The sequence below is a fragment of the Diplodia seriata genome, assembly GCF_021436955.1.
Source record: "Diplodia seriata strain FDS-637 chromosome Unknown scaffold_1, whole genome shotgun sequence".
Taxonomy (NCBI): Eukaryota; Fungi; Ascomycota; class Dothideomycetes; order Botryosphaeriales; family Botryosphaeriaceae; genus Diplodia; species Diplodia seriata.
Window position 1 is genome coordinate 4778481 of NW_027117308.1, and position 15371 is coordinate 4793851.

The 15371-nt window shown below is 60.2% G+C and overlaps 4 protein-coding genes across 4 annotated transcripts; 3 read left to right on the plus strand and 1 right to left on the minus strand.

Annotated features, from left to right (window-relative positions):
* Positions 1 to 3822: 3822 nt before the first annotated feature.
* Positions 3823 to 4571, plus strand: SLS55_001358 (uncharacterized protein; the record flags this gene model as incomplete). The annotated part of the gene is made up of 2 exons (XM_066772852.1): positions 3823 to 3828; positions 4026 to 4571. 2 exons carry the CDS (start codon positions 3823 to 3825, stop codon positions 4569 to 4571), a joined length of 552 nt encoding a protein of 183 aa, XP_066638131.1.
* A 2251-nt stretch (positions 4572 to 6822) lies between these two features.
* Positions 6823 to 7968, plus strand: SLS55_001359 (uncharacterized protein; the record flags this gene model as incomplete). The annotated part of the gene is made up of 1 exon (XM_066772853.1): positions 6823 to 7968. The coding sequence occupies one exon, from the start codon at positions 6823 to 6825 to the stop codon at positions 7966 to 7968; it is 1146 nt and encodes a 381-aa protein (XP_066638132.1).
* Positions 7969 to 11110: 3142 nt separating this feature from the next.
* SLS55_001360 (uncharacterized protein) lies at positions 11111 to 12537 on the plus strand (the record flags this gene model as incomplete). Its single annotated transcript, XM_066772854.1, has 2 exons — positions 11111 to 11366; positions 11603 to 12537. 2 exons carry the CDS (start codon positions 11111 to 11113, stop codon positions 12535 to 12537), a joined length of 1191 nt encoding a protein of 396 aa, XP_066638133.1.
* A 21-nt stretch (positions 12538 to 12558) lies between these two features.
* SLS55_001361 (uncharacterized protein) lies at positions 12559 to 13610 on the minus strand (the record flags this gene model as incomplete). The annotated part of the gene is made up of 2 exons (XM_066772855.1): positions 12559 to 13358; positions 13442 to 13610. 2 exons carry the CDS (start codon positions 13608 to 13610, stop codon positions 12559 to 12561), a joined length of 969 nt encoding a protein of 322 aa, XP_066638134.1.
* Between the last annotated feature and the right edge of the window lie 1761 nt (positions 13611 to 15371).

Here is a 15371-nt window from a genome sequence, read left to right on the forward strand (position 1 = left end):
CGTCTGAATCAGATACTCGCTGGATGTTCTCCCGTGCACCCCCAAACATCCGATAAGGTCGCGTGACTTTCATCATCTGGTTCCCAACACTGAGCTTGCCACCGGCGTTTTTGGAGCTCGGATAGTACCCGACGAGTTCCGGCATAATGTTGATGAGGTAAGGAGAGTGGATGACCATCGTCTCGTCAATCAAAGCACTAAACTTGTTTCCCGCCGTTCGCGTCTTACTGAGATACCCATCTTTTCTCATCTCAAGAACTGAACCGTACCCCTCAACATGCATCCGGTCCCATTCTTCCTCGTCGACGTTTTTAGGTGTCCAGTACGAGTCATTTTTTGAGGTTTTGGATCGAATGGTGTAGGTTACAAGATTTTGAGCGGTAGAAGGCGGCACGTTCGTCTCTGGAGGTGAAGTATTGGGAACAAATTGAGACAATATCTTCGGGAAACAGCGGCACAATATGAGGACAACTTCGTCCCGTTGTTGTGGACTCAAACCAGCCAACGTCGGTCGTGTCGAGGCCCCAGACTTTATACGTCAGAAGTAAGCTCAGCAGTCAAATGGACAATTTTACTTACTTCCGTAGCTATCGGCACTGTCCCGTCACCAGTCACAGCTGCGTCATCACCAGACGCAACTGCTCCATCACCAGGAACAGTGGGTTCGACAGGTACAGCGGGCTCGTCAAGTACAGCAGGATTCCTGGTTTCAGGAATTGCTTGCTCTCCAACGTTCGCGGATGATTGATAAGGAAGTGAACTATTTTTATCAGGAGCCAGCTCTAACATTAAGCGTTCCGGGTGGGATTCGCTCTCTTCCTCAGCAGGATATGATGGGGAAGGCCAGCGAGGAGTGTCCTCCTCCCCTTCCATCTTTGCCTTGGAGCAATGTCAGTATGGGATCGGCTAACCGGCGCCAACATCCTATAATTAACTGAGGAGTAAGTATCGCAAGGCAGGGAGCTGGCGGCAGAGAGGTCGCCTATTGAAGCCGCTGGGCCATTGTCTTCCGGCGTCTTGGGATCGAAAGTGTGGGAGAGGAGCATTTACTTGGCAGGATAATCCAAGACAACGATGTCCACGTCTGCTGGCACGTTACTCCTCGTGAGGACTCGCAAAAGCCTACCTTTGAATTGCAGAGTTCCTTGCTGCATGGAGGAACTTAGCGTAGATTGCGGGAGTTGAATAATCAAAGCCGAGTTGAACCGAGGCACAAGCAAACGGAAGACTCAACGAACCCCAGAAGTATTTGTTGAGCTGCAGAGTAGATACCATCTTCGAGCTCCAGATGGATCAGACAACATCACGATAGATAAGATCCACGAAGTTGTGGAAGATACCGAGGAGACGAATGACGAGCTGCCATTGGCCAACGGGCACGCCATGGGCGGGCTTAGAACATGGCCAACCGGGCCTTCCCACGCCCTGACTCGCGCGCGACTAACAACGAGGTGCAATTTTACGGCCGAACACCGGAGCTGAGGTTTTGTGAGATGGTGCAACAATAGTCTGCAAAAGCAATTTGCTGTACCCTTTTCCCTCAACACTTGTTCGACCTCGGCGTGGCTGTAGTGATTAGTCTTTTGCCCGCTGTACGCAGCACTGCTTTGTACTCGACACTCGCTGTTTTCGCAAGCTCTCACTATCATTACTACTGTTCTGCCCGGCCCAAATCCACCACCATATACATCCGCCAACGCCAACAACGAAAAAGAGCTAGCAGTCCAAAAAGGAGAGAGGGAAAAAAAAAAAAGAAAAAAGAGCCACAACATGTCCACGACAACCCCCCTCGACAAAGCCCAAGCCGGGGACTCCTCCTCCGTCCCCGGCCTCCCCGACTTCCAGCGCCTCAACCACAAAACCTACCTATACGACCCAGCCACCTGCGGGACGGGGAGACAGCGCACCACGCCGGGGAGCAGCAGCGGCACGGACACGCCCTCCCTCATCCTCGTATGCTCATGGATGGACGCTCTGCCGCGCCACGTGGCCAAGTACACGACGTACTACCGGACGCTGTACCCGGCCTCGCCCATCCTCCTCGTGACGTCCGCAACAGCCGACTTCTTCTTCAACACCGCGGCGCGGCAGCGGCGCGAGCTGGCCCCCGCGCTGGCCGCCATCTGCTCGTACGTCCCGACCACCACCACCACGACTACGCCGCCTCCTCCAACAACCGGCGGCGGCGGCCTCCTCGTGCACGCCCTCTCCAACGGCGGCTGCGGCCACCTCGCGATGCTGTCCGCGCAGTACCGGCACCTCACCAACGGCGCCGCGCTCCCCGCGAGCAGCATCATCTACGACTCGGCGCCGGGGCGGTCGCGGTTCGCGCAGGGGCTGGCAGCCATGTCGCTATCACTACCTCCCTCCCCATTCATCCGCTTACCGCTGCAACTGGTACTCGCCGTGCTGCTGGTGCTGTGCTTCCACGTGCCGCCATTGTTCGGGGTAAGGACGGCGGCGACGAGCATGCGCGATGTGCTGAATGATGCGGGGTATGTGAGTGCGGATGCGCCAAGGTTGTATGTGTATTCGTCGGCGGATGCGGTGATTCTTGCGGGGGATGTCGAGGAGCATGCGGAGGAGGCGCGGGCGAGGGGGTTGAGGGTGGAGAGGGCGGTGTTTGAGGGGAGTGCGCATGTGGGGCATATGAGGATGGAGCCGGAGAGGTATTGGGAGCTGGTTGCGACGGCGTGGGAGAGGAGGATGGGGGGGAGGGTGTGAGAGGGGAGGAGGGTTGTTGGGAGGGGAGTGTGTGTGAAGGATGGAGGTGACGGAGGGAGAGGGAAAGGAAGGATGGAAGAAGCTTCCTGATTCCAAAGTTCCGGGAGAGGCCAGCAAGGAGAGGAGTTCAGAGTTGGATCCAGTTTGGAGAAAGTGTCATTCGTTGTTTCCTTTGGATGCAGAGAAACACCGCTTACTTGCCGCGAGACAGCTAGATGTAGAAACTTTAGAAGACGGAGATAATACCAATCGCGCTACCACTTCGAACAACACTCCCGGGCGGACGAGAGGGGCAATCCCCTCCACGTCGAAACGCCCCGCGTGATGAGCCGCACTACCGCAAACATTCTTTTCACTAAACCACCAATCTTAGCCCCCAAGCCACCTTCCAGCGTTTGACGTCAATGCGGGCAGTAGTGCGGGGTAGCGGGGTCGAATATCTGGACCCTCCGGACGCTCAACACCAAAGGGCTCGTCGAAAACTTGCTCCGACAGCATCGCGAGGTGCCACGACGTGGCGAACGGGGCATTCTTTCCCCGACGCGCGCCGTCGGCTCGCGCCATTCCTTCCCCCGCAGAAAACCCCGAGGGGAAGTCTTTCCCCGCGCCATAGCCTTCCCCAGACCCAAAGCCAACAACCCCACAGGAGCTCTACACAGCAGCCAGCCCCGCGAGAGAGCTTCAGTCCGAGGGGAAACGATGAATTTAAGAAGACGCGATCCGCCTTGCTAAGTTGCTTCTTCTTTTCCTCAGCAGCTCAGTTTCCCTCTCTCTCTCCCTCTTCTCCACCCTCCTCTACTTGCCAGAAAACCACCACAACCCAAAATGGCTCCCGGCGTCAACAACATGGACTCGCTGCACAACATGCCAGCGCGAGCCCCCACGAAAACCGTCGCCATCGGCGTCGTGGGGCTCGGGCGGATGGGCAAGCGGCACGCCAAGACGCTCATGTACCGCACGCCATCGGCCAAGCTGGTCGCCGTGTGCACCATCTCGGAGGCCGAGCTGGCGTGGGCGAGGGAGTTCTTCGGCCCGGGTTCGGGCGTCACCGTGTACGATTCCTACGACAAGATGCTCGAGCACCAGGGGCTCGAGGCCATGTGGGTGTCGACGAGCACCGACTTGCACGCCGTGCAGGCGAACGCGGCGATTGCCAAGGGCCTGCATGTGCTGTGCGAGAAGCCGCTGTCGACGAGCATCGAGGAGGTGCGTTTGTCCTATAAACGCCCCACTTCCCGTCCCATTTCCCAAAGCGGCGGCGGGTCGTGGATTGGAGCAGCCCCGAACTGACAGATCCCCAGGCCCAATCCGTCGTCGACGCCGCCAACGCCAACCCGCACCTCAAAGTAATGGCGGGCTACTCGCGGCGCTTCGACGCCTCCTACCGCGACGCCAAAGCCAAGATCGACGCCGGCGCCATCGGCACGCCCTTCATGGTGCGCAGCCAAACCGGCGACCTGCGCGACGACACGGGCTTCTTCGTGCGGTACGCGGCCAAGAACGGCGCCGTCTTCGTCGACTGCAGCATCCACGACGTCGACCTGACCATGTGGTTCCTGGGCGAGGACCTGGTGCCCAAGACGGTCTTCGCCATCGGCACGCTGACGCACCACCCGGAGCTGGCGCAGAGCCGCGACGTGGATAACGGCATCGCCGTCGTCGAGTTCTGGGGCGGCAAGATGGCGTACTACGCCGCGAGCCGCACGCAGGCGCACGGCCAGGACGTCGCGACCGAGATCATCGGCACGCATGGCAAGATCATGGTGAATGTCATTCCGCGCATCGTAAGTGCCTTCACCCCCCCAACATCCTTCCCGTCCTCCACCACCACCACCACCGACAACTAACCTCGAGCAACAGAACCACGTCCAAATCGCCTCCGCGACCGGCATCAGCCACGAGGTGCCGCCCGAGTACTGGGAGCGCTTCGAGGACGCCTTCGCGACCGAGGCCAACGAGTTCATCGACGCCATCCTCGAGGACAAGCCCGTCCCCGTGCCCATGCGCCTCGGCGTCAAGGGCATGAAGATCGCGTGGGCCCTGCAGCACGCCCTGTGGCACAACAAGAGCCTGCATTTTGACCGCGAGGGCAACCGGATCGATGGTCCCGCGGAGGCCGATGTCAAGAACTGAAGAGGGGGGAAGCTGAAGAAGGGGGAGGGAGGCGCCCGTGTTGTCGTCGTCAGTGATGGGGAGGGGGAGGGGAGGGGGGCATGATGGGAATAGCAGCGGGAGTGGGATCGACGACCGCAACTGGTGGGCGATCACGACGAGTCGCTGATGATGAGCGCGGGCCGAAGCGTCGGGAGAGAGGGGGAAAAAAATAAAAGGGAAGAAACGGATGCACGACGGGGGGTGGGGGGGTGTCATGTTCGACGTCACCGCCGCGCATCGAAACAAAAGACCAGACAGACAGAAGCGTCGGGAAGGTCGGTATCTCGAAAGGGGAAAAGGAAAATGGGAAGCTATTTTCGGAGATTGGGATGATGCATTTCCCGTGCGTGGGGAAACGCAACATTGCAACGTCGTTGATCGTTTCTCTCTTTTTTCTTCAGGATAGATCCCTACGGTCATGAAGCATACAGTATCCTCTTTTCTTGTTTCTTTTTCCAATGTAGACATGGGGAGGTTAGAGAAATACAAAGTATAGACCTGGGTTTCTCCATACAACAAGAGAGCAGTGCAACAGACCGCATGTGACGACGATGAGTAGTAGATGAACAGTGACAGAGCAGAAAACAAGGTTTGAGGCGCGACGGGCGGCGGCGGCGAGTCCGGCGGCTTGATGCATCATGCATGCATGGCATGGCATGGCATGGTGATGATCGTCCACACCCACCCTCGAGACTTCCCGATCGACCCTCTCTTCATTCCCGCCTATCCAGCGACAAACGGAAAACCCTCCGGGCAGCACCTAAAGAGGGTCCACCATCATCAGCCGCGGGGCGGGGGTTGGTCCAGGCTTTTCTCGAAAGACAGAGAAGCGCGGCAACACGACATCTTGCTCTCGTACGTACGGGATTTTAGGCGAGGTAGGCGACTGTAAAATCCGCTGATAGGCGGTGAAAAGCGCGCCACGGCGTCAATGCAACAACGAAACAGCGCAAGCACCACACCCTGCGTCTAGGTACTTCTCCTCCCCTCCCCCCGTCTCGTGTGTGTGGTGCCCAGAAGCGGCGGTTTGGCTCTGTGTGGCCCCGCTTTGCTGTTTTCCCTGCTTTCGCTCTTTCGGCGCCCCCCCCCCATGGCTCTCTCGAATGTTCGCGCATCTCCTGCCTGATAAGTCGGTCCCTAAGGCCCAGATCGGGGGCCGAGGAAGGGGGTCCATGTGCGCCATCATCCATCGTCGTGTTGTGTTGCGGAGACGCCGTCCGTCCGTCCGTCCCCTGACCTGGGCCGGCTGGCTCGCCTTGATGCATGCATGCACGCACGATGCGCGCGCGCCCGCGCGGCCACCCGCCCGCTCGCTCGCTCGCTCTTTCGCTCGCTTCCAGCCAAGAAGAAACGCCATGCGCCATGCGCCATGCGCCATGCGCGCGCCGTCGCGCGGGACTCTGCCCCCAAACGGGAGCAGCTCGCGGCTACTAATCAGCGCGACGTCCCCCGACCCGAAGGTGAGTAAGGCTGAGAAGGAGATTGAGGGTTTGTGCCAAACCAAGATGAAAATGGAAGGGTGTGTGTGGGAGAGTGTGTGAGTGTGGGTGGAGCAGCAAAACGGACGCAATATAAGCCCCCGGTGGCTTGCCTGCCTGCCTCCTTGCTCTTCTTCGCGGCGAAGAAAGCCACAACGGTGCTGCTGCCCTTCGCAGCACAATATTCGAGCATTCGACCCTTACCTACCCCGCCGCCGCCGCCCGCTCGAAAGCGATCGTGATTACGTCCGTGGCGTCGTCTTCCCGTTCCTGCAGCAAAAGCAACAGCCGACCTACCCCTCCCTGACAGCGCGGCTGCAGGGCGCCAGCCAAGCGAGCGAATAAGAAGAAAAAGCAAAAAAGGACAACCAACGTTGTCCGGAGAGGAGGAATAGAGAGAAATAGAGAGAGAGAGAGAGAGAGGACGGCGGGAGAAAAGGCAACCAACCTACAGGACAGATAGATGATGGAAGGCCTTACCAGGAAAACCTTCACCACGTCACGCGCACTGACGTACACCTACTACGACACCCAGCCCGACACGCCCTCGTCGTCTTCGTCTCCGTCGACCGGGCCCGCGAGCCCGACGTCGTCTCTGGCCTCCGCCCGCGCTCCCAACGGCTGGCACGGCGGCCACAAGAGGTACAGCAATGGTTCCTTCCACAGCGGCGCCGGCAGCAGCAACAACAACAAGCCGCCGATCCTATTCCTGCACGGCTTTCCGGACAGCGCCTTCCTGTGGTCGTACATCATGACGACGCTGCGGCCCCTGAACGGGCACCGCATGATCGCGCCCGACCTGCTGGGCCACGGCGCCACGTCCAAGCCGGCCGACCCGGCCATGTACACGTCCGATCTCATGACGGCCGACCTCGCCGAGCTGCTCGCGGCCGAGGGCGTCGCCCGGGCCATCGTCGTCGGCCACGACTGGGGCGCCTTCCTCGCCCAGCGCATGTGGCTGTGGCGCGGGCCCGCGCTGGTCGCCGGCCTGGTGCTCATCAGCATCGCCTATATGCCGCCCGACCGTGAGTCGCCCTTCAACCTGGAGTACCTCAACTACGCCCTCGAGGAGGCCACCGGCCACGCCCGCTACGCCTACTGGGAGTACTTCACCGATCCGGACGCGGCCGAGCTGACCCAGCAGCGCGCCGAGAGCTTGTGGACGGCGCTGCACGGCAGCCGCCCCAATTGCTTGAGGGACATCTTTTGCACCCGCGGCGCGGTCCGGGCGTTCCTTGAGGCCGACTGCAGGGAGGAAGTCAGGGATTACGCCAAGGATGGGAGTGTTTGGAAGGACGAGTACATGGCCCGTATCAAAGAAACCGGGTTTGCTGGTGCCTTCAACTGGTATAAAGTTTACGTGCTTGGGCTGAATTGGCAGAAGGAGAGACATATACGCGGCGATAGGCTAACGGTTCGCGTGCCGACCTTGTTCATGGCCTGCTCGGACGATGACATTTGCTTGCCTTCGTTCATTGAACCGTCTAGGCAGGCTGGCCTGCTGCCAGATTTGGAGATCGCGCAGATCGATGCCTCGCACTGGGCCACCATGGAGAAGCCGGACGAGGTGGTCCATGCCCTGTCTTGCTGGTTGAAAGAGCGGTGGTTGTAGTAATGCAGAAATGGTAATGGAAGCTGTGCCACTTGAGATTCAACGTGACGACGGGCGACTGGCTAGTCGATCAGGCTGTGGTTCTTGAGCAAAAGGGCCGAGGACGTGGGCTCATCGACAAGCACGAGAAAATCTCTGGCGACAACTATCACTTTTACATCTGAGCTGTCGGTTAGTGGGTGGACTCGCCAGCCCAGCTTAGGGCCGACGTGTTCGACAGCTGTGCCGCTCGCAACATCAGGTGGGCTATATTGAGCGGCATTTAGTAGATGCATCTGCCGAGTGTCGTACGCTTCCGCCGCTACCCGCGGATTTGCAACGGAGGGCAATCTTCGTTTCATGCCGTTGTTCCGACTTCTCCGAAGCTTTGGTCTCCCGCATCGGAGGCCCGACGCGGTAAGGCGCAAAGAGGGCTGCCGATTCCGGCAAAGGGCAGCCGGACCCGTCTCGGCACGCTGGACTCTCGGTCAGGGCAAAAAGTGGCGACGGCGACCACGATGCTTCCGGAAATAACATTCGCGGGCCCCTGATTGGAGACGACGGCGCACGGTGGAAGCTGCGCCTCGCGAACGCTTTGTTCACGACGGCAAAACGCGCATTAACCGCGCATTAGGGATGAGGGGAACGGGTGACCACGTCGCTGCTGGGTTTCAAGCGGCGCACAGCAGCGCGGCGTCATGATCGCGGTGGAGTCGTGTTGACAAGGCGACAAGGCGCTGAGCAGGTGACGGTGCTGCTGCGCTGGCTCGTGTTCTCCGCCGCAAGGTGGAGCGCGGTCGGCTGCTGGAAGTTCGAATCATTGGACGTCGAGTGAATGCTGAACGACGAATGACGAAAGCCAGCAGCTGCTTTGGGCCGCGACGGGAGACATGTGGCAGCTGGACAGAACGTGGCGACGATCATCTTTGCTGAGACGCGATGAAACCGGGACAAAGCCAAGAGCAAGCAGACTCTCTTTTCCAAATGCCCAAAAAATCGAGGCTGTCGGGCGGCCTAGCGACGCGCGGACGGTTGCACGCTTAGGGCAGTGGCCAGTCGGTGAGGATAGACGGTGTGACTTCTGAGGCCGTCACAAGGCGGTGGCATGGAAATCAAGTAAAGAATTGCTGTCAGCCACGGCCAAAGGATTGCCTGGCTCGGCAAGGACGGGATCAGCGATCGGCCGACGGTGGATCTGACCTCACTGCTGCCCGGCGCGTGGCACGGCGGCTGCAGCAGCAGCAGGAGAGCGGCCGGCCTGAAGCGCCATGGCGTCCCGATCGCGATGCGGAGCGCACAAAAAGTCGTCGGCCGTTGGGGCGGCGGGGCCTGCGATGCGTGATGGCTGAGGCCTAGTTGACTCGCGGCGCGGAGAGCACCCCAAGATTTGACGCAATTTTCATGGTGCAAAAGGGTTTACGCCGCTGGACACGCCGGGGCGATTGCGCGCGCACTGTGGTTGGGCAAGACCCTGCCAAGCCAATTAGTACGGGACGTAATGGGCAGGCGCGGCTATCATGGGCCAATTCGGAAATGCCGCACGCCCCAGGGCTGGAGGGCTGGCCGACGCAAACAACCGCGATGCATGCACGGCGAGTCGCTGCTGCTCGCCTCGCCGCGCGCCAGAAGAGACAGGAGTGCGACATGCCAAGCGTGGAGAAGAGGTGCCGTCGTTCTCGGCGCATCGTAGGGGCCGCACCGGGGGCTAGGGCGCAGCAGATCGGGCTTGGTTGGAGATCCAAATATCTGGGGGAGATAGGGAGGCTGCTGCACCTCCTGGCCTCTAGCGAGCCGCGAGCCGCCCATTGACCACGTTGGGGCGGCCGCGAGGGCTGAGTGCTGAGTGCTCCCGGCGGGGCAGTTGCAGGCGCACCGCGGTGGGCCGCTCCGCCGGACAGGACGCTGGTCCGCGGCGCTGAATGGACGATGGCGTGGAATGTAGTACGCGCGAAGACAGCCAAGGCGTGACGGGTGCTTGGCGGACGGCGGCGGACGCCAAGCCCAGAGAGCGCAAGCAGACGGAAGGAGTGCCGTCCAGCCCAGCCCGGGAGCGATGGATGACGATGCGCGCCGTTGCGGTGGCTATATTGGTTGCGGGTGGCCTATTGGAATCGGCGGGCGGCGGCGAGACAGGAGCTGGCACGGCCGGAGCGCCAGCTGGGTAAGAAGCTGCTGACGCTATATAGCGGACGTGCGAGGGGTGAGGTTGCAGACAGCGTCTCACAGCGTCACACGCGGGGGAGTAGTGTGGAGAGGCAGGGATGCAAGGCCCAGTCCGGCGGCGCGGGAGCTTGCGCGACGGCAGCCGTGGCAGCAGTAGTCCGGCTAGTTGCAGCAGTGCCGTGGTGCATCCAGACGTTGCGTTGCGCGCCTCGGCCGCGGCTTTGACGATGAGACTGCTCTGGACGCTCAGCGTGTCCGCATCCAGCACGGGGCCCTCGCCCGCGGAGATTGGGTTGCTCGTGTCAACAAAACGCATGCTGGCGGGCGAGGTGGATCGGACATGTCGAGGCTGGCTGCTGATTGCGCGAAGGTAAGCCTAAGCAGGCGCAGGTCGGGGAGGGGCAGCCGGCTGGGAAGGGCGTGTGGAGGGCTGGGGAAATGATGCAAGCGCCCTGAGAGCGGCGCGCACGTTCACGGCGCGCAGGCACGCAGGCGGCTGAGGTCGGCCGAGCGCTGGATCGAACGACGGGCGGCAGCGATATGCGTGACGGATTCAGCGCGTAATTGGGGCCGGCGGCGGCCGTGGGGGGCCACAGGCCAAGGCGCGCCCTGGTGCAGGCGGTCGAAAATTACCGCGCTGCGAGATGATGAGCGGCCCAGCAGCTAGCCTCCCCCACCCCTGATGCCGGTAGCGAAACTTGCTTCGAGATGCAGAAAGAGCCGCACCTGCCCTCAGCCTTAACCAGCGCCCGTCCCCTCACGCCGTCCGCTCAGCTTCACCTCCGAGCGCTCTCACCCAGCACTCTCCCAGCACCCGCCCACCACGACCGCCGCCCAAACCACCAAGCCGCCTGCCCTTCCAGACCCGGTCTATGGTCACCTGCCGCCCGCTGTGCGATTGCGCCCGCGGTGATCGCCTCTAGTCAGATACCGAGACCGAGCCCGTCGGGATTCCACGATTCCACCGTGCCCTCCAAAACCTGCCTGCCTCCCCAGCGTCATGGCGACCGAGCACGCAGCACCCGCCTTCTCCGTGCCCAACTACCACCACTTCCAGCAGCCGCCGCACTTCACCAAGCAGTCGCAGGGCGTCTTCGTCGCCAGCACCCGCCTCAACTGCCCCGCCATGGACCTGCCCAGCCGCGACCCGGCCGCGCTGCCCAACAGCATCCAGGTCCACGCCCGCCGCAAATCGGTGCCCTACACGGGCAGCTTCCGCCGCTCGTACACGACCGGTGACATGAGCACGCCCGACTGTGTGTAGCACACTGCCTGTTTTTGAGCCCCAAGCTGACGACACAGACGCCGCCCACGACTTCGCCCCGCAGCACGACAAGCCGTCGCCGCCGCCGTCGCTCGCCGACTCGGCCTGCTCTGTGTGCACCACGCGCCACTGGGAGTGCGACGGCAAGCGTCCGCAGTGTACGTCCCCCGGCCTGCTGCCGTGTCACCCCAACGTCACGTGCTCTGCGTCATTCGCTAACCCGAACAGGCACCGGCTGCGAAAGGAACGGCCTCTCGTGCCACTTTAGCGAGTCGCCGTCGGAGTCGCCGTCGTCGCCGTCTTCGGACCGCGTTCCTCAGGGCATGTCTGCCGACGACTTTGTCGACGTCGGGGAGCTGCCGCAGGAGCTGGAGCCGCACCGCGACATGATCGAGGGCGTGCGCCGCGTCTACGCCACTCTCGTCAAGATGCGTTACATCCCTGCCGATGAACTCCTGTGGCCCCCCCACCACCAGCTGAAGGACACCCTGGAGCCCCTCGGCTTCGAGCCGCGCATCGTGCATCTGCTGCAATACCTGCCTTACCTGAAGAACACCGTTGTCCAGCGCGCCAGCCCGGAACTCGACCACGGAACCTATGGAATCAACTACCTCGACCAAGGCGAGGCCGAAGACATGCTCGACGTCTCCCGCCCCGGCGAACTGTTCGTTTTCAAGTCGTGTTCTGATTTCGGCAACTTCTACGTCTACAACATGGACAACAAGACCATGAAGCTCGCCACGCCTTTCCAGCTCTACAGCAAGGAAGCCGGCAGGCAAGAGTTCGACAACAGACTCACCGCACGCCCCGCCGGAATGGTCCTGAACGATCTAGTTGAAGGCTACAGGAATTTGACTCTCGTACCAATGCGTGGCCTCCACGGCTACCAGCTGTCCTCCTCCCTGCCCGGATCCGACACCGAGATCAAGCGCCTGTACCTCAGACACGGCTGGCCCAACAAGTTCGACGGCGACAGCTTCCAGAAAGCTCTTTCCGAGTGGCTTGAACGCGAGAGCCAGAAGCAGCACGCCGACGTGGGCCAGATGACGCGGGTTTCTGCCGTCGAGGCGCAATCCGGCACTCCGAACCGCAAGACGATGCGCAGCACCCGCAGTCTCCGCGAGAGGCTCCATCTGACGCGCCGCGCCACTGCCAATAGATAACAAGGCTCGCTAGTCCCAACTTTAAGCTTTCCCCGTCCGTTGTGAAGCATGCGTTGGCTTCCATTGCTGAAGCATGTGGTGATCGCTGTGCGCCGACTCCTCGTCCGACGAGCGTCCGGCCGCAGCGTGGTTGTTGATGATGCGAGAGGGGTGCCAGATGTTGAAGATGACCATGGTGAGAAACATCAGCGAAGCATCGAAGATGTAGATGAACATCTCCTTGCTCATCAAGTACCCTTCCGAGCCCTGGATGTACTCGACGACACGGAACACGGATCGCACCATGATCAGCGCGCTGGCCACGTACAGAACCACCAGAAACCGCCTCCAAGGCACCGTCAGCGCATCCGCCGTGACCGTTGGCACGCGCAAGATGCGGATGTGGAAGATGGCGGCGACGATCATGAAGAGCCCGAAGAACAGCAGCTGCACGCATAGACCGCCGATGATGATCCTCTCGCCCCACTTCACCTCGTTTGCCGTATCAGCCTTCGAAAGCATGCCACCGCCTGTCGGAAGAAAGGAGTCAGCATCGAGCACCGACAGGGGGAGAAAAATTGAAGGCAACCAACCAGCACTTTGTCCAAGGAAGGAGATGACGTCGCCCAGTACGAAGATCTTGGTGAGCCATTTGACCGGGATCGGCGAGTGCGCCGATCCGTCCGTCAGGCGGACGATACGACCGAGGACCATGTAGATGGAGGCAGCGAAGAAGGCGGGTGCCAGCAGCAGCGTCAGGCTTTGCATGGCGTACGGCCACGTTTTCCAGTCGGGCGTCTGCCGACTGGAGATGAAGCGACCGAGGTAGCCAACCGTTTCGACTGCCACCAGAAATATCCGTCAGCAATTTTTTTTTCCCCTTGTCTCGTACTGGGCGGGAAGTTGGTGCCAGGGGTGTACCCACAAATGCCGCCGACAACGAATGGTATGAAGTACCAAGTTCGGCGCCGAACGAGCTGCCAGATGTGGAGCAGCGTCGTGTTGGCGAACAGGGCGACGAAGGCGATGGCCAGGGGAGTAGAGGGGTCGTAGTGGTAGAGCACGAAGCCGTCCTGTCCGGGCTTGTCCGACATTATGTTTTTCCTTATTCTTTTTTTTTATACCCTATATCACTGTTGTGTTTCTCTTATGGGAGGCGTATTCGAATTCGGCGCCGAGAGAGGCGTCTGGTCTTTCTGTTTGCCCTTGAGGCGGAGGAGCAAGGAAAGAAAAAGAGAAAGAACAGTACACAGATGAGCAATAGATGCGTACACAAGAACGAATTGTTTGATGCACACTCTTTGGATCGCCGTATGTGGAAAACTGTGAAGTGTGCTGTTGCGAAGTATATTGTCAACACCGCCCAGGCAGTGAGAAGTTTTATATCCCATTACCCATTCACGACTGTCCCCTTCCATAGCTACGATGTAGCAGAGACGGGAAACAGAGCCACAATCTATTTTTGAGGACACGACAAAAAACCCGAGAAAGAGACAGACGGGAGGGAGAGAGCGCGAGAACGTATGCGACGTCTGCCGCAGGTACGCAGTTGCGACTCAGGCAGGGAATGCGAGAAAACACAGGGAAGAAGGCGAGGAGGCCACAAACAAGAAACTTCTGGTTTCCCCATCACACCACCGACCCGACCCGACTACCACTCTCATCACCGTCTCAGCCACCACCACGAGAGAAGGCTGTATGGGTTAAAGAACAACGGAGATCTCCACGTCTGCGCGTTTTGGGTTATCTCCAGCGAGCGGGCAGAGCGAGATACTCGGGGGAGTATTAGCGTTGTGGCGTGCCAATCCGATTATCTCGGCACCTGGGCGGGGCATTTAGGGTTGCGGACACGGGGGGGCACGGGACACACGCATGGCTTGACGTGTGGCTGATGATGATGATGATGTTGGCCTCCCGCTAGCTGATGAGGGACGGGTGACCAGTTATCATTATTATTATCATGCAACAACAACGGGGACGATGAGGAAGTGGAGATAAGGAGACGAACGACGGGTTCTGCAAGCGGCGGTCCCACGGCGCTGTGATTCGTTCCACTATTTCTTCAGCTCCTCAACGCTACCAACAAGCCAGAATCTGCGGCTCTTTCCACGGTTCGTTTACGGTCGACCCTTGGAGCAGGGATGATGGTTAGTTAGTATCTCCCCCACGCCACGCCACGCCACGCCCCACACACACATCCATCCCCCTGCAGTCCCGATCGACGGATAAAACGGATGGAAGCAAAGTTTCGCAGAGCAGGTACGTAGAAGGCGTAATTTTTTTTTCTTTCTTTTCCCCTCGCGCAGGGGGTACGTTCCTTCCGGCGGGATGATGACGATGATTGCCAGCCCAGCGATAATCCTGCAGCGCGGGGCCATCTACCTAGCGTTTGGGAAACCGTTGAGCAGTGCGGGGTCGTCGCTGTGCCGCCACCCTCCCCATGTCTACGACGTCAGAGGCGGCCACCAACCAGGACCGGAAGCGGAAAGAGATGGTACGCGAGTGACGAGGCGGCCTGGACTTTTTTTCTTGGGCGGGCAATCCGAGATGCTCGTATTCGGGTGCAGTGAGGATGGATGGCCCTGCGTAAGTCTACTTGGTTCGGCGTTTGATTTATCAACGAGCAAACGGCACACTCGATCAAGTGGAAGCTGGTGGAGGCGTCCTGGGCGAATTTATCCGGAAGTGGGATTGAGGGTTGGGAGAAGGCGTGGCCAAGCGGCATCGTCCCGGTGCTTGGCTGGACGTGTCCGCTTATCTCGCGAGCAGGCTTTCTCGGCACCTTCTTCATGCACTCGAGGCGAACAATTTAAGAAGGATATTGAAATGTTTCACGCGGAGAGTGCACTCTCGCA